The 24,823-nt window shown below is 42.0% G+C and overlaps 3 protein-coding genes across 3 annotated transcripts; all 3 read left to right on the top strand.

Moving 5' to 3' along the window:
* Nucleotides 1-470: 470 nt before the first annotated feature.
* LOC119738287 (protein shisa-5-like) lies at nucleotides 471-875 on the top strand (the record flags this gene model as incomplete). Its single annotated transcript, XM_038213127.1, has 1 exon — nucleotides 471-875. A coding segment is annotated over one exon (378 nt), but the record flags the coding sequence as incomplete, so codon positions are not given.
* Nucleotides 876-5,410: 4,535 nt separating this feature from the next.
* LOC119736980 (neuropilin and tolloid-like protein 2) lies at nucleotides 5,411-12,184 on the top strand. Its single transcript, XM_038211027.1, has 6 exons — nucleotides 5,411-5,738; nucleotides 7,008-7,391; nucleotides 8,071-8,184; nucleotides 8,926-9,309; nucleotides 9,945-10,058; nucleotides 10,999-12,184. The coding sequence occupies exons 1-6, from the start codon at nucleotides 5,579-5,581 to the stop codon at nucleotides 11,376-11,378; spliced, it is 1,536 nt and encodes a 511-aa protein (XP_038066955.1). The 5' UTR covers nucleotides 5,411-5,578; the 3' UTR covers nucleotides 11,379-12,184.
* A 1,672-nt stretch (nucleotides 12,185-13,856) lies between these two features.
* Nucleotides 13,857-23,795, top strand: LOC119737759. The gene is made up of 2 exons (XM_038212331.1): nucleotides 13,857-14,113; nucleotides 22,740-23,795. Exons 1-2 carry the CDS (start codon nucleotides 13,918-13,920, stop codon nucleotides 23,102-23,104), a joined length of 561 nt encoding a protein of 186 aa, XP_038068259.1. The 5' UTR covers nucleotides 13,857-13,917; the 3' UTR covers nucleotides 23,105-23,795.
* The last annotated feature ends 1,028 nt before the right edge of the window (nucleotides 23,796-24,823 follow it).

Here is a 24,823-nt window from a genome sequence, read left to right as displayed (position 1 = left end):
CAACTATCAATTGTCATAAACGTCCTTTGCTTTCAAAACCGATTCTTAGAAACATAATTGATTGAACATAGAGTTAACGACAGTACCCACTCAAAAATATGATCATTATCTCGAGACTGTTCATCTCATACAACTTCCAAACAATGTACAATTTATACTTGCTATATTGAAATAGCTGATGTAAGCATTTTTGGTACAAACAAACTTTGGGCACATTCACGTCGCACTGTTGTAGGAGTCTGATATATGGGTTGGAATGAACTTTGGACAGCAAGCAGTATACATGCAAAGCTATTGCTAATACAAAAGGAGGGAAAAGATAACTCGCATACTATAGCTTATAGCCTTATAATACATTTAAGCTTATAGCTTATATACATTTAATGTTGCCACAGCCCTGACATAGTACACGGGCATCACTTAGATAGACAAACAGGCGTTAAGTAATTTAATTACTGTTTTATACGCACTCTGCAGAAGTAGTTGGCCCGGTCTTCGACGACACCACGTACACCATCCCGGGTTACGATGTCGTGTCTCTTAGCGTCGGTGTGATCATTGCCATTGTCGTGGGCTGTATCTTGTTCCTGGTCCTGTGCATTTGCTGTTGCTACTACTGCTGCTGCAGGAGCCCTCCTCCACCCCAGCAGACAGTCATCGTCGCTCAGTCCGCACCAGCGCAGTCCACCGTGGTCGTAGCTCAAGCTCCCCAGGCAGTGTACAACCCCCAGCCCATGGGTCCACCGCCCATGCAACCACCGGTCGGCTACGGGCAACCACAGGCGGGCTATGACGGGCCGCCACCCTACCCGGGCCAGCAGACGGGATACGGTTACGCTAAACTCTAAATTTGCAACCTGGTGCTGCATGCAGTTAGTTTTACTCGTCTTCCATTTGTATAGCCACTTTAATATCCATTTTTTTGTGTCGCCCAAACGAAGTTTGGGTGGACACTCACCAGTCCTAAATTCTGTATGACCGTATGTTTAAAGTTTAGGTTAAGTTTTTGAAAAACATGTACAACTCTATACTTTCATGGATTTTGCTGAAACTTGGATGCGGCGACCCTTGGGTGGGAAGACACGGTTCGTCATCGGATTACTGAGGTCAAAGGTCATGTAGGGGTCATAAGAGGTCATGGTTCAAATCTTCTTCAAATGTTTGTCTACAGAATTTGATGGATTTTAATGCTACTTGGATGGAGCGTTCCTTATGTGGGGTTCATTACAACTCTTCCAAAATTGGAGGTCAAAGGTCATGTTGGGGTCATTTCAGGTCGCTGTTTAAAAATGCACAAAATCGTGCTGACTACTTGTTATAAGGAAGAGCTAATTGGATGATAAAAATGACATAAAAAAGGAGCAGCTGATTTTCGTTTATGCCGGCAGTGTAGTTGACTGTGACAATCAGTTGCCCCACCTGGCAAAACCAACTTTTTTGGGCTCATGACTTTCTTGGTAACAAAATCAATCAGTCCGCGGAAGAGATTTTATTTGCCTGTTAGTTTTTTTTCTCAAGGGAAAAGGGGAACAAAAGCAACCACAGTAAATAGACTCTGAAAAGTTATTTAGGGCCCTAAAACATTTTAAACCATTCATGTTTCAAGAGGTGTAGGCACATGTAGTGCAGAAGAGACCCGTTTGTTGAAACAGTGGCGCACCCAAGGGGGGAGGGGTCGGGGGGCTTGAGCCCCCCCCCCCAAGAGGTTGTATTTTTTTTTTTTTTTATTGTTTTGTAATTTTGTTTTAGTCCCACAATTGGTTCTTGGTGATATGTATGTGGCCTATTTTCGAGTAGTATAATAGGGGTGTAAGTGGCGCCACCAATGAAAATAGTCCACCCCAAAATAAAAAATTTTCTGTGGCCAAATATTTTGGCCAAAATTTTCTGAATTTGTTTTCAAGTACTTCAACAAAAATTGGGGGGAAAAAATAATTGTGAGCCCCCCCAGCCAAATCCTGGGTGCGCCACTGTGTTGAAAGATGGAATCCCGTGACCACAACATCCAATTTTGCATACAAAGGTCACATGGCCTACATAGTCAACTCATAGCTGACCTTACATTGGCCTAATATTAATGAAAACAATTTGCCTTTTCCAATAAAATGTAGGCCTATACGTTAAGGAGAGAAAAAAACTTCAAGAATTGCGTTGGTCATTTTGGGAGTCCGGTAAGCCAACATATAATAATCGTGCGACAGAAAGTTTATGATAATTTTATATGCGGAGGGTAGAATGTTTTCTATAATTTCTCAAAAAACACGAACCATGTAACCTGTACATGCAAATTAAACTTTGAAGTAAACATGAATTTGATGTAGGTCTATCTACTCTTCGAAACGATCACTGTATACAGTACTAATGTAGTACAAATGTATAAAGATTTTAAAATACTGTATAGACTTGATGGCCATAAATAATAAAGGAATGGTATCTTCTTCTTTTTTTTACATAAAAGTACACCTTTTTATGAGTTTTTTTTATAAAAGTTATAAGAAATTTAGTACTTTGAAATTGACTTAAAGGAAAATTACGTCCTGGAATGCCCCAATTGGGCTACAAAACGCGTTTTAAACGAAATGATATTAATTGGATAGAGCGTTTAAAAGTAGGATGTAAACGTCCACACAACCATCCTGTAAAAACTCGGCCTTTTGTGTTATTCTTGTGAGAACCAAGCGAGAACGAATTTCGGGGTCACAGTTTTGACTCTCAAAAGCTGTTGGGTGCTAGTTGTAAATCCTGCCGCACAAAGCATTGTATTCTGCGGACGTGCGAGAGACATTGTGTATTGGTGCTGTGTGTGTTATGTGACACACACATAGTGTAGCGTACATTGAATGGACACGGCTGGATATACGTATGCGTATATTGCCACAAAATGTCATCCGCGTCCGATTTAAACAACCGGTTTTCCCCGTCTTTTTTTCGAGAACGGTAAGACATTAGGTTTGCTAACTTTCGACCGGACCTTCAAAGAGGATAAGCAAACAATCCAAACATAACATGTTGGGGGATTTCAGGCCGTAATGCCCCTTTAACTACTTTAATTACCTTTCCGTTGTCTTGACAACCTGAACCAACTGGCGCATGTCAACTTATTCAGGGATCTAAATAGCGTCAAAATACAGCATGAACCATGCACATGTGCAGATCACATCCCAACCGTAATTAATGCTCAGTGATGATGAACATTATGACACAAGGACACGAATGGATCACCACCGTGAACTTATGTAGCATAATGTTTCTTCTTTAGAACAAAAAAATATTTCAACTTCTTTTGTCTGTGGCTTTATATTAAACAAGCTGATTTACACGATCATAGATCGGGTATATAGGGCGTAGTGTTGGGGACGAAAATGTGGGGAGTTAAATGTAAATGGGGCCTTGGGATTTAGTTGAAAAGACATGCAGTTATAGAAAAGCAATTTTTGTGGTGTGATCTGAGGCAATTTCTGACCACTTAAACCAATTTGAGCAAAAGATCATCTTTTAAAATCATTTTCCAGCTTGGGATAATTGAATCAGCTACACGGTATTCTGAGCAATAGAATCATTATAGTAGGCTACAATTTTTATTCGGGGAAGAAAAAGTGGGGGGGGGGGGACCAAACAATGTCCCCGCTTTAAAATGGGGGGGGGGGTCCCTCTGTTCCCCAACGATTTACGCACATGATAATTATGTACCATGACAACTGTTTGTAAATGTTCCCGTTGGTCTGTTAAATTGGCATTTTGTGAGGCAGTCGTATTGCCGGGAAAACGTAGTGAAAAGGTTACCGTAGTAAACATGCGAAGGTTGATTGTACAGTTTTGACAATGAATTATAATGCAATCAAACGTGAAGTTGTCATTTACAATGAAAATGTTGAGTGTTACCATAAAATTACAAACGGTCTGAATGATGGAGGAAGGTCATAATTAAGTTTCAGTATTGGACTCTTCAACACACGTAAACTTGAACTTCTTACAATTTGCGAGACCGTCAGCGAGGAAAAAGTCGATTCAACTTTTATTCAAGTTGGTCAACCATCTATATAAGAGCAAGTTTTACTTGGCCTCCGAGAAATGTTCGCTCCTGAAAGGATCCGAGACCGGTCTCCCGCGACGCAAAAATGGCTCCACGTCCATAGAAAAATACGGAGAATTTCTTCCGCCAAATCAAGCACTTCAGGTCGTCCTAATTTTTCCGTACGGACCGGCGATCCGTTTTGTCGAGTTTTTTGTGACTGCATTCAAGATCGCGATATTTGAAGCAATGCATCGATCTTTCGTTGATCCCAAACAGGCCCCCGAACAAATTATAACGTGACACTGAATTATACCGTGACGTGGCGGGCAGCGAACTCACAACGCTCAGGCTTGGTAGAAGCATAGAGTTAGTGGAAGCATGGAGCTGTAATTAAACACATATCACGCGACGTCACATGCTTGTGCAATAGCGAGCACCGTAGACCCAACCTCGTTTTCAGGGTGTGGAGCAGGCTGCAAGGGCGGATCCAGGGGGGGGGGGGGGTCAAAGGGGGCCATGCCCCCCCCCCCCCAAAAAAAAAAAACACGAAACCAATCTTTTTTTATTTTTATGTGACATCGCAATAAAGGCAGGCAATGAGTACACCACCATCTTTTCCTCAAAAAAACATTGGTTAAAGTGGTCAGAAATTGCCTCAGATCGCACCACAGAGCATCTAGAATTCAAAAAAATGTCGGGGCCCTTAAGCGGGCCCCGAACCCCACGCATCCTGACGTATCATACGCTGACTTTAGGCAAAATAGTCAGACTTTTGCGGTCTAGTAACCAGACTTTGACTCTTAACGAAACATCGAATGAAAAGTGAAACATCAAATGCATATTGCAAAAGATCGAATGCAAACATACCGATGAAACATCGAATATAAAATAGCTGGAAATGTCGAACATATTTGTAAAACATTGCTCACATATTTGAGAATATCGCAAACATATTGTAAAACATCACACACAATTGTATCGAAAAACATCGCACATTTAATGCAAAACATCGAACATAACATTGAAAACATCGCACATATATATCGTCAAACATATCGCACATATAAATTGAAAATCGGATATAAATGTAAAACATCGCACACATATATTAAACATCGCACACATAATGAAAAAGTCGCACACTTATGTTGAACATCGCACATAAATGTAAAAGATAACAAACACATATTGAACATCCAACATATATATTGTAAAACATTGAATATTGCAACGTTTGACACGCCATACTTTTTAGCCTCGGGTAATTTTTTGTTGTTGATGAAATCGCTTGGCTGACATTAATGATAGCAAAAGGCTGTATAGTGGCGGACGGTATTCAGTTATTAATTCCTGGAGATAATCCGTATACGACGCCAAAGTTTTATAAACATTGTACATGGTCAGGTTCACTAACCTTGAACTATGGTCCAAGGTTCAAGTGACGGGCCGGGACTCGCAAAAGAATGCATGCTGCAGTGCAGTACGAGGCCTACGTGCAATTTGGAATAGAGAGCACTAGCTGGTACACATGTACAATGTACATGTATAACTCATCGGTCACCGATGCTTGATCACGCCGAATGTGTGGAAGACCCAACACATTTTGTTCATTCGCAGGAGCATCGGAAGACCATGGCAGGCTTCAATTACTGCACTCGTAATCTTGCCTGGTGGTTTCTGCTGTTAATGCTGGGTCTACTAGTCAAGTCATCGGCATCAGAACGTGAGCAAATGGGGTTTCTTCTACGATAAAAACTGAATGAGTTCAGGGTTATCATATGGGGCACAAAAGCCATGTTTGGTAATTTCTTTCAGGTTAATTATTGACATTTCATCTGATTTTTGAAAATTGTAATATCTGATCTGCTGTATTGGGATGAATATAATCAGTGTTCTCCTCGCTTTTCGCGGGTCTCAGGGAGAACGTATTAATTACATTACTGACATTATATCGTATCTTTATCAAAGAGTGAAGTTGAAATGAAACTTTGTTCCAGTCATGGGATCGGAAAGAGGGTGTCAAAACTACCTTTTGATGGTTAAGTCCAAATGATTGCCAGCCTATAGTCCTCTTTCGTGGCCCGGCTGACACACTGACCCTTGACTGACTGACTGTGGCTTTTAAAGCCCGCCGCACACGAGGGCTACGTGCTGAGCAAAAAGTCATTTGAGGCCGTTTGCTCAGCACAAAAAACTCACAAAATCGTGTCCGGAAGTTGCTGAGTTTTCTGCCTCGCGAGGCCGTTTGGCAAATTCTCCCCCTGTTCGGTTTCTTTCGCCTCGCGAGACGACAAACTCACCGTGTGCGGGCAATCCTAGCTATCTGAGCCAAAAAGATTAACTACCCAATGAAAGCACATTATTATTGTTTGTCGGTCGCGTGATTTAAAAAAAAAACGAGGGGACAAATACCAGCAGGGTCTAGAAGATTTGTACAAAAATATCTTAAAACCTCGCGTACAGAGAACATGATTTCATCGGCAAGTTAATCTTTTTAGCTCATCATAATGTAACTCATGTTGACCGCACACGGGGAGTTTTTCGCCAAGATAGATATTTGCCTCACGGCCTCGCAAGGCAGAAAACTCTGCAAATATTCACCACACACGGGGATATTTTGTGAGCTACGTGCTGAGCAAAACGGCCTCGAATGACTTTTTGCTCAGCTCTCGTGTGCAGGGGGTTTAAGTCACAGTCAGTCAGTGACTTTCAGCCGGGTCACCTGGGCTATACATGCTGGCAATCCCTTGGACTAGCAAAAAGTTACTTTGACAACCTCGTGTGCGGCGGGCTTCATGTTAATGTTAAAGTGTCACCTTGGCTCAAACATTTTGACAAAAGATTACCCCATTACGCCAATGACATCTAGCCCATTGGGCCGCGACAAAATAAATGAGACTTCCAAGTTCCCGTGCATATCCGTTCTCGATCCATTGAATAAGATTGTGTGCACTCTTGATCACAAATAAGCAGTTTTAAACTTATTAAACAGAGTACATGGCGGAACTGTGTGGTCGTACGATTCATGCCGAGAGCAGTGGTGGTGTCCTGCACTCCCAGCGCGGGCCACATTACCGAAATAACGTCGACTGCACGGTGACCATTACAGCCGACCCAGGCCGAAAAATCCTGCTCACTTTCTTGTTCCTGGAAACCGAGGGGATAGCGCCCAATTGTCGTTCGGATTATCTTCAAATTTGGGATCATCGTGATGGGGATGACCAGCCGGCGCCTGATCTAGTGAGTCTCTGTGATCGTTTCACGGGGAACGTTGCGTCGAAGACGAATGCTGTCTCTCTGCGGTTTGAGACTGATGGTAGTGTGACGTATCGAGGGTTTAAACTGGCTTACACATCCTTTAAGAAAGCTGAAAATGGTAAGGAGGTGGTCAATCTGTATAATAAGCCTAAGACCTAATGACGTCACGCTTTGTTTACATTGTGCGCTATCCTGTGTGGTAGACGGTTCCTGCTTCGTCTGGCGTCCCGACTTCGCTCCCATAGGAAAGCGCCTATGTAAACAAAGCCATGACGTCATTAGGTCTCAGGTCTATTCTTACCACCAATGGTGTGATGTGCTGTGGTGTCGTGGGGTGGGGTGAGGTATGTTGCGTTGTGACAATTGCATTGTATTGAATTGCGGTGTGTTTTATTACGTTGCGTTGTGTTGAGTTGTGTTGCGTTGTGTTGTGTTGTGCGGTGTTGTGTTGTGCGGTGTTGTGCGGTGTTGTGTTGTGTTGAATTGAGTTTGTGTTGTGCAAGGGCGGGTCCAGAACACAATTTTTTGGGCCCCCCCCCAAACAATTTGGTCCCCCCAAAAGTGGATCGTACAAAAAATTACGGCGTGGGGTTCGGGGCCCGCTTTGTTGTGTTACAACAAATAACGGCCCCCGTTATCCGCCCTTGGTATTGTGTTGTGTTGTGTTACAATGAATTGTGTTGAAATGTCTTGGAGCCTATAGGTACTAAGCGAATCATTTTTATATTCTTGTCACACGTGCTCGTGAATTGTCTTGCGTTAGGCCTATTTGATCATGAATGTTTGACTTTTTCAAGGTTCTTGTGATCTGGGAGAGTTTCTTTGCGACAACTCCCGATGCATAGATTCCAGTCTCAAAGATGATAATTTCAACCACTGTGGTGACTACAGCGACGAACGTCATACTTTCAGTAAGTATACTACATCTTCACGACAAAGGCTTGAAATCGGCCTTACTGCCAGGGGAGCACCCAGGGGGGGGGGGGGGCCTCGTGGGCGGAGGCCCCCCCCAAGAGGTTGTCAATTTTTTTTTAATAAAAAAAAAAAAAAATTGTCCCAAGATTTCACCTTGTAGATCTGTATGTGGCCTATTTTTGAGTAGTAAAATAAGAGTGTAAGTGACGCCACCAACGTCAAAAAAGGCCGCCCCCCCCCCAAAAAAACAATTTTTTTCTGCGGCCAAAAATTTTGGGCAACATTTTTTGAAAAAATGTTTACTTGTAAAAAATTTGAGAAAAACAAATTGTGAGCCCCCCCCCCCCAAGTCAAATCCGGGGTGCGCCCCTGCTTACTCCTGGTCATAAAATAGCTCCGATGTGATTGAAGATACTTTCTGCAAACTGCATGTGGCTAATATTCAATATGAGATTTTGAATGGTTCGCTCGAAATACGCTGCATCTGATGGCAGCCATCTTCGCTCGCTTAGTATGTATTAAAATGAGATTTTGTTAAGATTTTTTTTTAAATTTTGTGATTTTATCCCGCGTTCCTTTTTTTCGTCAGCCTTAATGGAACAGTTTTTTAGACCGCAAGAAACCTTACAACAGTGCTATCGTCATATAAACTACACCAACTTTCATTTTACTAAAGTTTTTATAGAAAGAGTGAATCCAATATGACTATCTCTGTATTTTCATCTTGGTATCAACAGAGGCCATGGATCAACTGTGTGGCCAGACCATCACTGCGGGAAAGAACGCTGGTTTACTGCACTCACAAGCCGCCGAGCGGTACTCCAACAACTTGGACTGTACAGTGGCCATCCAGGCTGATTATGACCGAACACTCCTGCTCCGATTTGAGTATCTAGACATCGAGGGGGACGGAGACGGGAGTGGTTGTCTTCATCGCGACGTCTTGATGGTCTATGACGGGGTGTCAGCTGGAACTGTAAATAGAACTTTGCTGTGCGGATCTCGGGCGGCTGATATCGCAACTAGCGGACGTGTGGCGACGCTCAGATTTAAAACCGATTCCTCTGTTGCGTATCGTGGATTTGTCGTCTTGTACACATCAATGAGGACTCCTGGAGCTAGTAAGTGGATATACAAATCGAAACAAACAAGCGTTGTACAGGGTGAGTCAAAACAAACGATACCCTAGTGTTAGGACCAATTTTTGAATAAAGTTTTGCCTGAAGCAGGATATGAAAGCCCAATCAATAAGCTTTCATTTAGTGTAAGAATCATTCAAATTACTCATGTACTTCTAAAGTTACGGAATTTTAAACACAAACACCGTTTTAAAGTTCTGTTCACGGATAAAAAAGGGTAAGTGTTCTTTCAGCAAAACGAAAACAATTCACATGGGGATGTATGGGAATTGTTTTCGTTTTGCTGAAAGAACACTTATCGGTTTTTGGTTTAAAATTCCGTAACTTTAAAAGTACATGAGTAATTTGAATGATTCTTGTTCTAAAAGAAAGCTTTTTGATTGGGCTTTCATATCCTAGATTTTAAAAGTGCTTCAGGCAAAACGTTATTCAAAAATTGGTCCCGCCACTATAGGGTATCGTTTGTTTTGACTCACCCTGTACACAACGATCATGATCCGCTCAATTACGGCATATTATTGACGGTACGGATCGCCAATAATCCCAGCACATTCCACACTGTTGCAGACTAATGTCCATACTGCCTTTGATAAATGAAATCATTTCCCGATTTTCAGGTGATTGTTACTGGACTGAATTCAGGTGCACCAACAACCGCTGCATCAATGCAAACCTCACGTTCAATTCCTTCGACAACTGCGGCGACAATAGCGACGAGCAACATTTCTTCAGTAAGTATTCAAACTCATGTAATTCAAACCCACGGATGGATCTATAGAGGGCGCGATCCAAATGTTAATCACTGTTTCCAGAGGGCTCCACTGGTCAAAATGTCATCGCAAAACTTCTGGATCCTGGCTCCCTGCTGTACGTAATGAATGCGCGCGGCTATTGGTTACCAGCGATGCAACCAGACCCAGTAGGCTGGTTCCGAATAGTCGACTAGCGTAGTCAACCATCGTCGACTAGACAGAGTTCGGACTAACTTTAGTCGAACTATGGTTAACCATTGGTCAACAATAGTTCTTGCGCGAACTTGCCCAAGGATTAACGCTTGCCTGGGTGCGTTTTGGCGGTCATAACCAAGAATTGGTTCGGTGGTTTCTCTTTGATTAATTGTTTTGGGGATTTGAGTACTACATGGTCATGTGTAATTCTAACCCAATTAAAATTGCCGAAGAAATTCACTGACAAGAAACTACCGAACCAATTCTTGGTTATGACCGCCAAAACGCACCCCAGTAGTCGACTGATGGTCCTTGCCCGAACTTGCTCCTTGTCTATAGACTTTTCTATCGCCGACGCGTGATTGGCAACCACGGGTTGCCAAACTAGGGAAGGCCCAACACTGCAAAAATGAGGAATAGTTATTGGTGATTACACAAAATTTTATTTGATTTTTGAAAATGCAAAATAATCAACTAACACACACAAAACAATTCCTAAACATGCCTTCTAATGAGTGTAGTGAGGACTTTTTTTGGGAAAAGTATGTTGCCAACGACGGCTTCAAGTTATGCCTCTGCGGCAGGCCATACAAAATGGCGCTCAATGTTTACAAACGAAAGAAAGGACTGTAGAGGATGGAGAAAAGCGTGAAAAATATAGAGGGACGTACATGTATATTTTTCACAGTTTATTGACCCGTCGATCTGTGATTTCTTGCCCCAGCTGTTGGTGGAGGGGACGATTCAATCATTACTACTCACTCTGACACAGTCTTCATAGTGGCTGCATGGGTCATCGTTGTCATAGTCATCGGTTGCATTGTGGGACTGGTGCTCATCGTCCTTTGCTGTGCTTTCATCTGCTACTTGGCCTGTAGGAGCAGCAACCGACCCGCACAGCAGCAAGCGTCGTACACCGCTGTACCAGCACCCCCACAGCAAGTTGGGGCACCGTCAACGGATTACAATCAGCAACCACCCATGGCCATGCAAACTACGGGTCCTCCTGCAAATCCTCAGCCCGACGGACAAGCAGCAACCTACCCGCAACTGCATCTCGAGCCCAGCGAACAAGCGCCACCACCGTACGAAATCAAGTCTTAAACACTGCGTCATTTAAAAAAAAAAGGACGAATGATAATCACAATTTGAAAAGGGGGAAAAACCAAACAGTCAATGTAGCAAGAGGGCGCTCTTTTACGTGTTAACACTATCTAAGCTTCTATGGACCATGCCCTGTGACATCATGCCGTTATGCCCTGTGATGTCATGCATGCTTTTGCATGTTATTTGACCCATAAACAGTTTATTATGTCAAAATTTTGTAACCTTTCATGTTTCAAGAGATATACATGCAGTACAGAAGAGAACCGTTTGTTGAAAGATGAAATCACGTGACCACAACATCCACTTTTGTAAACGTCACATAACATGGTCTACAGTCAACTGTAAATAGTAGGTTTCATTATCCTAATATTAATGAAAACAATTACTTTTTTCAATAAAATGTAAATGTTTAGGAGAGAAAACAAACACCAAAAATCGCAGTGGTCATTATAGCCACCCTCGTGCGACAGAAAGTTTGTGATTATTAATTTGTATCTATGGGGTGTAGAATGTTTTCTATAATTTCTCAAAAATACGAGCCATAATTATATCCTATACGTGTTACTTTGAAGTTAACTCAAAGCAAACATGAATTTGATATAGGTCTTATTATTATATTATTCAATGTAAAGATCTATACTGTATAGGCCTAATGGCCACAAATTATAAAGGAATTATATCTTTAAAAATACATCTTTTATGTGTGTTTGATTAGAATTTATAAGAAAATGAGTACTTTAGATTTGACTTTTGGACCGGTAATAAAATGCACTTTTTTGCGTGAACCAATTGGCGGATAACAACATCAGAGATTTAAATACCGTGATCCTTTGAGCATTATATGTATGGTGCAGATCATGTGCTCGGTGATGATTAGCCCCACTAGTGTGGCCGTCGGTATGCTGCGCTGAACCTTTGGCCACACACCGTGGTACCGCGCGCTACTGAGGACGAAGTTTTCATAAAAATTCAGGGCAGTTTCTTACATTCTCAGTTTCTTACTTTCTTATGGTTGTATTCTATGATGTCTCACCTGTCACTTCTGGGATGCTTAGGTCTAATGATGTTCCATTTTCCGAGATATTCTTCAATCTTTCTGGAGTCCATATGCACTCGTGAAACGTCTGGTGGTGGCAGCCATTTTGAATGGGACAAGAGATGACCTCAAGCTGTGACGTCGCGTGTATGCAAATTGCTTGTCGAGCGCGCGAGGGCGCGAGTTGCAAATGCATCATTAGACCTAAGCATCCCAGAAGTGACAGGTGAGACATCATAGAATACAACCATAAGAAAGTAAGAAACTGAGAATGTAAGAAACTGCCCTGAATTTTTATGAAAACTTCGTCCTCAGTAGCGCGCGGTACCACGGTGTGTGGCCAAAGGTTCAGCGCAGCATACCGACGGCCACACTAGTGGGGCTAGGTGATGATGAACATTATATGCCAAAACGACATGACACATAAACATCACCGTATTATATCGATCGTGAATTTATCATAGCTAACATTAAAAAATACCGAAAGTGTGATCGAATTATGAATTCATTTTTGTACTCAACGGTATAAAACTTGTTCATTTAGATTTCTTTTAAAATAAGTTATTTCCACTTCTCTTGTCATTATGCAACTCATAAACAACTCACTCTGTATGCCTACTTGGAAGTTTCCCGCCATGATACCAAACGTTTTTAACGGGTTAGTTCAGTATACTTACGGTGGGTAAATTAGATGTGGCGATATCAGAAATTGATATAAATAGCAATCTCCATCTAGTAATTGCAGACAGATCCGTGTCGCCGCACACCCGGCCATCAGAAGCCAGAAAAGATACAGTTTGCATACCCGACCCATGCAGGTGCAGCACATGCCCCCCACCCACTTGCTGGAGCGAGCACCTTTAATGTTTAATATCCAGTGGCTGGATGGAATGTTTCCATGACAACATGTAATTTGAGCCACCCGACCCTCACAACCAGCCCATTCACCCCTGATTAACCTCTGGCATGTCTGGAGTATCTCTCAGGCCCCAAACAGCCGTTAAAACCATAGCCTCGGTCAATGCTCTCGTCGTTATTCGTCCCGTACGCGGTCAATCGTCGGCATCCTCACGCGCTATGCACATGCATGTAAAAATACAGCGCGAACAGCGACCTCACGCGGCCACTGTTTTTATGCAAATCAGTTGGAGATGATGTCGAGCCTTGGTTCAATCGTCGGCCAAAGCTTATGTTTTTCTTTACTTTGCGCTAGATTTCCAGCGCACGACCTCGTATGCGAATACAGATAATGTAGGCGGGGCTAATATGTTGGGTGTCCAATCACACCTTGGTAAATCCGGACGTCATCAAATTATTTGCAGCTATTCCGGCTTTTGCGGACGTGACAGGAACCACAGTTTTTGTGCATTGGTGCCGTGTGCAGAGACACACAATACGAGTATGGATTATGTACGGTGCCACGTTTCACTATGCAAGTTTCCACGCAACGATCGACCAATAAGAAAACGACATCTTGTTCGTGGTACGGTGAGCACATTCATGTACTGTACATATACCGGCAGTACGCCCACGCATCAAGTACAGCGCAGTATGTGGTCTGCTGTTGAACCTCACACAGCGAACATCATGGCGGAATTCAAGCATCGTGGAGTCTTTGTCTGGAGCTTGCTGCTGACGTTACTGTACGCGGCAAACGCACAATTGTCTTCGTGGGAGGAGGCAGGGGAGAATTTTGGTAATGTTCCGAGCCCACATATATTTAATTACTGAATGTTGTAGGAGGAGTGGGGGTAAGCAGTTCGTAATCTCAAGGCAGAACATGGCACATAATTATTACGACGTACTGACAAACCCACTTGTGCAAATGATGCGGATTGGCAAACATGAGATACGAATTTGCAATTATGCTTGGCATAATTGGCAACCCGGTAAAAAAGGTGTTCATCTTATTGGTGCATTTTAAACTATAGGTATATAGGATCATTTGTTTTTATTTATGCATTATGTTCGTTTAAATAATAACACCGCTCAAAATCCAAAAAGAAGATTGCTCAGAACCAATTGAACTGGCTACACACCTATGTTCCGACACCCCTATGTACCGACACCCCTATGTTCCGACACCCCTATGTACCGACACCCCTATGTTCCGACACCCCTATGTTCTGACACCCCTATGTTCCGACACCCCTATGTTCCGACACCCCTATGTTCCGACACCCCTATGTTCCAACACCCCTATGTTCCGACTACACGTATTCCTATACCTAACCCTAACCCTATTAAAGGCCAAGTAAAAAAAGTTTATCGTCCTGCTTTTTGAAAAAAGGGAAGGAGGAGGCCCTTATTTTTCCCTTCCAAAATGGCCGCCCGACTGGTCTATTATTCAAGATGGCCGCCAGCTTTTTTTTCTCAAATGGCCGCCACTTGGACTCAGGAATGACATACCAGCTTTATATGGGCTAGATGCAACAGACAAAGAGGCCAGAATGATGTCACTGTTTAAAATTTATCATTTTTCGTGTTTAAAAAAGAAAAGAAAAAAGAAGGCAGCCTCCAAAGGAAGCGGGAGGGGACGCTAAACATGTTTTTTTTTTATTTGGCCTAACCGGGAGTAACACCATCTTATGTGTGGGTTGTCGAACATAGAGGTGTCGGAACATTGGGGTGTCGGAAGAATAAGATAGAGCAACTTCGCCTCAGCTCAGTGGGTACACCTTTCGAGAAAACAGTGAAAAACCATGCATAATATCTTAATGTCCAGCGCTCTTTATTCAACTTGACTAATCGTTGAAATTGAAAATAACTAGGCCTACTCCCATTGCTTGATTTCTTTTAAAGGACTACATAAGTCCTTGCTCTATGATGACAGCAAGCCAGACTGAATAGGTTCATAGGGTGTTTGGTGTCAGTATACGATCTCAGTGAAATGAACTCTTTCATAATAATTAGGTATAGGTTGCTTTTGGGATAAATGCAAATGAGTCTGGAGCAGTGACACTTTCTATAACACTGCAAATTCAAAAGGAAAATTCTTATTACAAAGGAAGTTTCCCCTTTGAGAACAAACACCGCACATCCTGACAAAGAGCAAGCATATCCTGATTACACTGGATCACTGGTGTACGTGTCAGTCGGTCATGTGTCGGTATCGGCAGCGTATCCAGCTGTTGATGTCAGGGGGGCAACCGCACATCCGCGCCGAAATGCAGACATGTTTTTTTCTCCGGACACTTGCTCTCAGATTATCATTTTGGTAAACATGTGGTAATTGTTCAGGAAGCTTTTTTTCACTCAGCTCTCGAATTACATAGGTTTTTGGAGTGATTAAAATGATATGTTTTAAACCTATTTCTAACATTCTTTTAACATTTTACATTCAATTGATCAATTCAATAAATTGAGGCATGCATGTGAATAAACTGAATAACATATTCGTTGCATGTGTCATCACGAATGAACACGCTCGACATTGTCAAGGTGTAAGCTCTATGCGTCAGTGACGTCATTGGCCTGTGCATCATTTTAATGTGTTTTGCGGTATCCATCGCCTTGACCTTTGGCGCTGCGTTGGGTTGGGAAATTCCAACTGCGCGCTAAAGGAGAGTTCATGGGGAAACTTCCATAATAATGAGAAATCGATATTAGGCAAAAAATAAATAAAAAATAGTCAGTCTCTGGTCAGCACGCGCGTCGATTTTAAAGGGAGTACTGCGTCCTGGAACATCCCAATTGGGCTACAAAACGCGCTTTGAACGAAACGATGTTGATTGGAAAACATTTAAAAGTAGGATATAAACATCTACACAACTATCCTTTAAAAACTGGCGTTTTTGTGTTATTCCTGTATCATGCATGCGAGAACGACTTTCGGGGTCCACTTTGGGACCCCCTAAAGTCGAGCAGTTTGGGTACTATTTGTGATTTCATCCGTGAAGTGTTCGCCTTTTGCGGACGTGTAAGAAACCTCATTTTGTGCATTGGTGATTGGTCACCGCTGTTCGCGAGCACGGTGTAGCTGTAGTCTGGTTCCCAGACCTGACAATTATTCCCGACGCTCACGTCTAAATTGTAGGTCAGGCAGCCTCCGTGGCTAAAAGTAAACATGACCACATTGACGGCCCTTTTTAAAAACTCGGCTTTGTTTTCCGATTCTCTCTTCCTTCATAATATCATACAGTTATGATAATACAGTTTGATATTTCTGTAAGAAGCATTGTCTGATGTTGACCTGAAATCTTCAAAGTTAGGCACCCAAATAGCACTGTTAGCAGGCGGAGCCGAATGAGGACCACACCGAGTTTTGGAAAATGCCGCTATAACGGTCGTAAAATTCAAAACAGTACATGACGCAGCAAAAACTTCGCCCCTCGTATACGATCCGAGTACAAAATCGTCGTTGAATTTCAAATTTTCTAACTAAAAGCAATGAATATTAATTATCATCTCGTTTCTAATAAGCAATTAGCAGTTAATAAAACCTATGTTATACTCGGGCGCTATCCGATTGTCGACAAAACGAATTCGGCAAACTTCGGAAATTTTCGGAAAAAGGAGGAATTCCTCCCGTTTTGGTCACGTGACGTTATTTGTAATACAATGTATTACCAGAGGCTACCTGACATAAGAGTCATCAGGAATACGCAGAATCATTTGGTCTGGGAGCCAGACTAGGTGTAGCTGTATACAGTGTTGTAGTCGAGACCGGATAGTCCGAGACCGAGACCAAGACCGAGACCTGAAGCTGCGAGACCGAGACCGAGACCGAGACCAGCCCCTTCAAGGCGGACCGAGACCGAGACCGAAATGGTCCGAGACTGAGACCGAGACCGAGACCGCGGATAATAAATAACAATAATCTAAATAAACAACAAGACACTAATTACAGCTGAACAGTCTGTCCTTGAGATGTTGATGTTCATGGGGATGTGAAGGAAGTGATTAAAAGTTAGGAATAACTTGTAACTGTTTAATTGTGTCATGCAAGTGCTCTTCGTGTTTGCTTCATGCCATAAATTACAACATGGCAACAGAGCTTGTTATTGTCACAATCAATTAAAAAAATATCGTTTAACAACTATAAAATGTAAATCTGATGAAGAAACTCTAACTTAGGAGTACGACAATTTGTACTAGTTTTTGCAAAACTTGAACATGTTGAAACTTGACAAAAGTAAAAAGTTAAAGGTGGATGTTTCATCTGTTATAGGAACTCGGACCCTAAACTCCAGAGCCATCCCTTGGTTTCAGCAATGACCACTAACGGATATTTAAATGCAACTTTAATTTTACATTGGACCTCCTTGTAAACCTGATTCGAAAAAAAATTTGGAGCAAGAAAATTTTGATTTATGTAGACCAATTTTTTTTTTTTTAGAGATGGTAGCCAGATATGGATTGGTCTGGCCCCCCCCTCCCTGCATGTTTGTGTGTCCCCTACATGTTTGTTTCTTGTTCCTCTGTAATTTACCTCTGAAGAAGGCCTGGCTAAGGCTGAAATGTAATGCCACTTTATTTTTGTTAAATGTCAATAACGTTACATATACTATAAAAGATCGATGAACCATATTTGCCTGATCTATCTTCTGTTCATCTGCCCGCCGTCATCATCGTCATAAGCCTGGCCGACACAATAGAAGGGCGCTGTAACAAACTGAATGTGGTGGGCGAGATGCACTTTTAGGATGCAAGGCTCAGGTGCACGCCTCTCTGTGTTTTGTACCGTGCCAGCGTATCGCTCGCATCGGCTACTTCGTCGGGCAATTTACTTGAGTATTTTAGTGACAAGTACGACATTGCCAATATTCTAATCGCTTATTGTGGTGGCTGTAAACATCATTAATGAAACAAAAGTCTTCTCGACTCATGCAAACGCAATTGACATTTAGGAAGGAGACGAGGCAGGCAATTAGACTCTAGAGAGGCGTGCGCACTGAGCCATGTATCATAAAAGTTCATCTCGCCCACCACATTCAGTTTGTTACAGCGCCCTTCTATTGTGTCGGCCAGGCTTATGACGATGATGACGGCGGGCAGATGAACAGAAAATACACAATCTGACGGTGAAAATAATGTTTCAGTCTGGATTCATAAGATTTAAATCTCATTTGTATTTGGAATCAATGAGGATGGCTATAAAGTGCTTGTTTCAACATATCATCCCACAATAAAAACGAGAAATTAGAAGAGGAGCAATGGTTATTGGACTATGCCTCACTCACTAGAAAGTGAAGAGAGACATGTCCATTAGCATCACACTGCAGTCACGTTTGCCCTAAATGGATTCTTTACTTATACCTAAAAGGGCCGGGGGCGGAATCCGCCCGCCCCCCCCTCACTTTTTGGCTGGTCTCGACTCGAGACCAGCCAAAATATCGAGACCAAAGGGGACCGAGACCGAGACCAAGACCGAGACCACAGCTCCCGAGACCGAGACCGAGACCGGCAAAAAGTGGTCTCGAGACCGAGACCGAGACCGAGACCGGTCTCGAGACCTACAACACTGGCTGTATACGAACACGCCAAATCGTTAGAATAGACACACACACACACATCCACCCACACCCACATGTAGCACATCGTACATTGAACGACAGCAAATAACGTACTCGTACTGCGACATGTCCGATGTAAACAACCGGGTTTTTTCGGGTTTTTTTTCTCAGGAACGGTAAGACATTAGGTTGGTTTCCTTTCAACCAGATGTTTGAAATAGGAAAAGTAAACAATCCAAAACATGAAATTTTCGGGGATTTCAGGACCTAGTGCCCCTTTAATCATACGCGTCAATCTTTTTTTCCCTTCCAATTTTCCGCGTTAGCTACAACAGCGCCCTCTATTGCCACACCTCCTCAAAGTTCTGTACCAAGGAATTGGGAAATTGCACAAAGGCAAATTATGGAGGACACCAATGTATATGAGGTCGAGGACACAAAAAAGCAAAATAGTACCCACCATGTCTGTACAATCCAAGCTTGGAAGCTTGGAAAAAATACAAAAAAAATAAATTAAAACGCGTCTCCGCATCAATTCCGGAATTTTGGTCTGACCAGAGACCGACTAGCCTATGTTGTTTTTTTGGGCCTTAAAGTCGTGTGAAGTCCTACATCAGAAGCTGCTGTTTAAATTTTTTAGGGGGCACTTAAAAATAACTTAGTGAAGAATGTCTTTTATACAGTCATAAGGACTCCAATCTGATCTTCAATAATACTCGGAAGTGCTTTGCGATAGAAAGAAATTCATGAAAAATGTGTGAAAATTTGGAATAAACATTCATTATATTTCCACAAAATGTGAGATTTTATCTCGGGGGAGTGGGAATGTCTTTTTTTTTGGGGGGGGGGGGGGTTGGAGTGGAAATTTCTCTGTAGCTTGCTAGATGCATTTCACCTGGGATTTCACAAATTGTCTTTCTGTAGTTCACAATTACATGTACATGTATACTTACACTTTTTTCATCCTGTAACGTATAGCCTCAATGATTGGGCCACAATTCAGTCATATTGTTTTCTATTTTTCCTATCTCCTATTTACTTTTTGGGCTGATAACGTAACTGGCAATTGCAGGGCAATTTCAATGATTGCATTTTATGTAACGCATAATACATCTTTGACATTTTGTAATGCGACACAGACCAATGTAAACACTCTAGCTGACACCTGTCATAAACGTCTGCTCTGCTTTCAAAACCGATCGTTAGAATCGAACATATTGTGAACGATACGGCAGTGGCGGCGCCAGACTCTGAATGGGGGGGGGGGGGGGGGGGGGATTGGGGGCAATGGTACTGGCACCCGCTCAAAAATTATCTCTACATTGTTCCTATCATGCAACTTCCAAACAATGTCAAGTTTATACTAGCCATATTGAAATAGCTGAGGTGACATTAACTGGGCCGCTTAATAAACATCGTTGGTTTTGGTACAAAAAAAAACTATGTGGTTCAAATAGGGCACATTCACGTCGCACTGTTGTTAGCCTGCGTCTGATGGGTTGGAATGGACTTTGCACGGCAAGCATAATTATGTGTAATGCTAATACAAAAGGAGGGGAAAAGATCATAAGCAAAACTAACAACTCGCATAGCTTATTTGCCCGTTTCCTTTCGTATAAATTTAACGTTGCCACAGCCCTGACATATAGCTCTGTTGTTGATGGCCCCTTGCGTGGCGTGGCCCTTAAACGTGGCTCGCTTTAATTTTTCACCTAGCGCTTTGCTAGAGCAAAGGTTTGACCATACATGTCACAGTAAGTGAAATTTCTTCAGCCGCAGGCTCTAAACATTCCCGTTCATACATCGTGAGTTTATCTACCCATTACAAAGTCAGCAGAGATATTTATTTTGGCGTGATTTTTCGATTTTATTTCGAAGTGCACACTGAACCTTTGACAATGCGCTCAAAATTAAGAAAATCATTTTCCGACATACTTCTCGTTGGGTCAAGGGCGGATCCGGGGGGGGGGGGGGCAAAGGGGGCCATGGCCCCCACAAAACGAAACCAATTTTTTTTTTATGTGACATCGCAATAAAGGCAGGCAATGAGTACACCACCATCTTTTCCTCAAAAAAACATTGGTCAGAAAAACAAGTGGTCAGAAATTGCCTCAGATCGCACAACAGAGCATCTAGAATCCAACTTTTTTCGGGGCCTTTAAGCGGGCCCCGAACCCCACGCCATAATTTTTTGTACCCACTTTTTTGGGGGACCAAATTTTTTTTGGGTCCCCCCCAAAAAATTGTGTTCTGTATCCGCCTTGCGTTGGGTATGTGAGTAGGGATAATAATGGTCCATCCGAAATCTTCAATGTTAATTTGGGATTTTCCGAGGCTTGTTCAAGTGTGCCACGTTAGGGAACACTCAGCCGATTGTGTGCCCAATTTCCGGACGCCACCGTGACCGTTTTTTAAACTTTCATGACACTGAAATAAATTATTCACAAAGGTTCAACAGCAAGCATTAAAAGGTAAAAGTACCCAGTATTTAACTGAATGAATTTAAAGTTTGTCAACAAGGAAGTTTGGCAATACTGCATGAGTAAAGTTGGGGGAAACGTCGAAGTGCGCCACGTTAGGGAACACCACTATATTAATGTGATCCAAATTACAGTACACATGGACCAACACTGAGATATACACGCGATCAGTAATTAAACTAAAGGGTTCATGCAATGTAATTTGTTTTAATGTTATCCTTCAAAATGCACATTTGTGTCCCATTTAATCTGAGAATCAAATTTTGTTGTTACAATCTGTAAGGGTATTTTGGTGCCTCTTTGGTTTTAATGCTAATGCTAATGCGAATTTCCATACTCATGAGCAAAACTGTGATGTCATTCTGGTTAGAAACTTCAATGTTACAGCTATTGCAACACCAGAAAAGGTGCTAGAACTTTGAATATTTGCTGTCATGAAATTTCTTTGGTGATTCCTTGTTGTATAAGTGCATGGCATGCAGTAAGCCAGTGATCAACCATTTTGTTTTTAATGAGCAAATTTTGGGTTCACAATTTGAACAGAAAAGCCCCAAAATGAACAGTGTCTTCCTGAAATGACATCGCAGCAAGAGCGCTCTCAGTTGTCCGGAAAAGCGTGGACAATTTTAAAAATTAAAAAAAATTGCACTTTTCGATAAAATGAACCTTAAAGGGATGTCAAATAGTTTTCATACATTTAAGAGGAGTAGAAAGTTACACAAAATGTGTTCCTAAGAATACTTTACGCAGAACCCTTTAAATCATTGTTACGCACTTTATAGTTTAAAGGGTTCGTGCGATGAATTTTTCTTCGGAACACATTTTGTGCAACTTTCTACTCCTCTTAAAATGTGTGAAAACTAATTTACATCCGTTTTTGGTTAATTTTATTGAAAAGTGCACTTCTTTAAACACTTAAAATGTTCCATTGTTTTCCGGACAACTGAGGGCGCTGCTGCTGTGTGATGTCATTCCAGGAAGACACCGTTCACTGTTTAGGGGTTTTCTGTTCAAATCGCGAACCCACAATTAATTTTGCTCATTGAAAACATTTAATGACAAAGGTTTGCTCAGTGGCTCACTGCCATGTACTGACAAAACAACGATTCACCAAAGAAAAGAAAAGTTACAAAATAGGCAAAATATCCAAAGTTCTAGCACTTTTTTGTGCTGAAATAGCTGTAACAGTGAGGTTTCTGCCTGGAATGACATCACAGTTTTCTCATGAATATGGACATTTGCATTGCATAAAAAACAAAAAGGCACGGAAATAAACTTGAAAATGGCAAAACGAAAATTGACAATAAGGTTAAGTAGGACACAAAGGTCCATTTTCAAATTACATTGCATGTGCCCTAAATTGTGATGTCTTATGTTTTCCTTCCAGTGGACCACTACTTTCATAATGACGTGCAGGACACAGTCCACGATGTCGTATCCCTCAGCGTTGGTGTGATCATTGCCATCGTCGTGGGCTGTATCTTGCTCCTGATCTCATGCATTTGCTGCTGCTACTGCTGCTGCTGCAGGAGCCCTCCTCCAGCCCAGCAGACAGTCATCGTCGCCCAGTCCGCACCAGCGGCCCAGTCCACCGTGGTCGTAGCTCAAGCTCCCCAGGCCGCGTACAACCCCCAGCCCATGGGTCCACCGCCCATGCAACCACCGGTCGGCTACGGGCAACCACAGGCGGGCTATGACGGGCCGCCACCCTACCCGGGCCAGCAGACAGGATACGGTTACGCTAAACTCTAAATTTGCCACCCAGAGCTGCATGCATGTTAATTTTACTCGTCTTCCATTTGTATAGCCACTTTAATATCCATTTTTTGTGTCGCCCAAACGAAGTTTTGGTGGACACTCACCAGTCCTAAATTCTGTATGACCGTATGTTTAAAGTTTAGGTTAAGTTTTTGAGAAACATGTACAACTCTATACTTTCATGGATTTTGCTGAAACTTGGATGCGGCGACCCTTGGGTGGGAAGACACGGTTCGTCATCGGATTACTGAGGTCAAAGGTCATGTAGGGGTCATAAGAGGTCATGGTTCAAATCTTCTTCAAATGTTTGTCTACAGAATTTGATGGATTTTAATGTTACTTGGATGGAGCGATCCTTATGTGGGGTTCATTACAACTCTTCCAAAATTGGAGGTCAAAGGTCATGTTGGGGTCATTTTAGGTCGTTGTTTAAAAATGCACAAAATTGTGCTGACGACTTGTTATAAGGAAGAGCTAATTGGAAGATAAAAATGACATAAAAAAGGAGCAGCTGATTTTCGTTTATGCCGGCAGTGTAGTTGACTGTGACAATCAGTTGCCCCACCTGGCAAAACCAACTTTTTTGGGCTCATGACTTTCTTGGTAACAAAATCAATCAGTCCGCGGAAGAGATTTTTTTTTTTTTTTTATTGTTTTGTAATTTTGTTTTAGTCCCACAATTGGTTCTTGGTGATATGTATGTGGCCTATTTTCGAGTAGTATAATAGGGGTGTAAGTGGCGCCACCAATGAAAATAGTCTACCCCAAAATAAACATTTTTCTGTGGCCAAATATTTTGGCCAAAATTTTCTGAATTTGTTTTCAAGTACTTCTACAAAAATTGGGGGAAACAAATAATTGTGAGCCCCCCAGCCAAATCCTGGGTGCGCCACTGTGTTGAAAGATGGAATCCCGTGACCACAACATCCAATTTTGCATACAAAGGTCACATGGCCTACATAGTCAACTCATAGCTGACCTTACATTGGCCTAATATTAATGTAAACAATTTGCCTTTTCCAATAAAATGTAGGCCTATACGTTAAGGAGAGAAAAAAACTTCAAGAATTGCGTTGGTCATTTTGGGAGTCCGGTAAGCCAACATATAATAATCGTGCGACAGAAAGTTTATGATAATTTTATATGCGGAGTGTAGAATGTTTTCTATAATTTCTCAAAAAACACGAACCATGTAACCTGTACATGCAAATTAAACTTTAAAGTAAACATGAATTTGATGTAGGTCTGTCTACTCTTCGAAACGATCACTGTATACAGTACTAATGTTGAATACAGATTTTAAAATACTGTATAGACTTGATGGCCATAAAAAATAAAGGAATGGTATCTTCTTCTTTTTACATAAAATTACACCTTTTTATGATTTTTTTTTTAAAAAAGTTATAAGAAATTTAGTTCTTTGAAATTGACTTAAAGGAAAATGACGTCCTGGAATGCCCCCAATTGGGCTACAAAACGCGTTTTAAACGAAATGATATTAGATAGAGCGTTTAAAAGTAGGATGTAAACGTCCACACAACCATCCTGTAAAAACTAGGCCTTTTTGTGTTATTCTTGTGAGAACCATGCGAGAACGAATTTCGGGGGTCACAGTTTTGACTCTCAAAAGCTGTTGGGTGCTAGTTGTAAATCCTGCCGCACAAAGCATTGTATTCTGCGGACGTGCGAGAGACATTGTGTATTGGTGCTGTG

This window comes from Patiria miniata, unplaced genomic scaffold (genome assembly GCF_015706575.1).
Source record: "Patiria miniata isolate m_02_andy unplaced genomic scaffold, ASM1570657v1 HiC_scaffold_3, whole genome shotgun sequence".
NCBI lineage: Eukaryota > Metazoa > Echinodermata > Asteroidea > Valvatida > Asterinidae > Patiria > Patiria miniata.
This window is presented reverse-complemented; position numbering and strand designations above follow the sequence as displayed.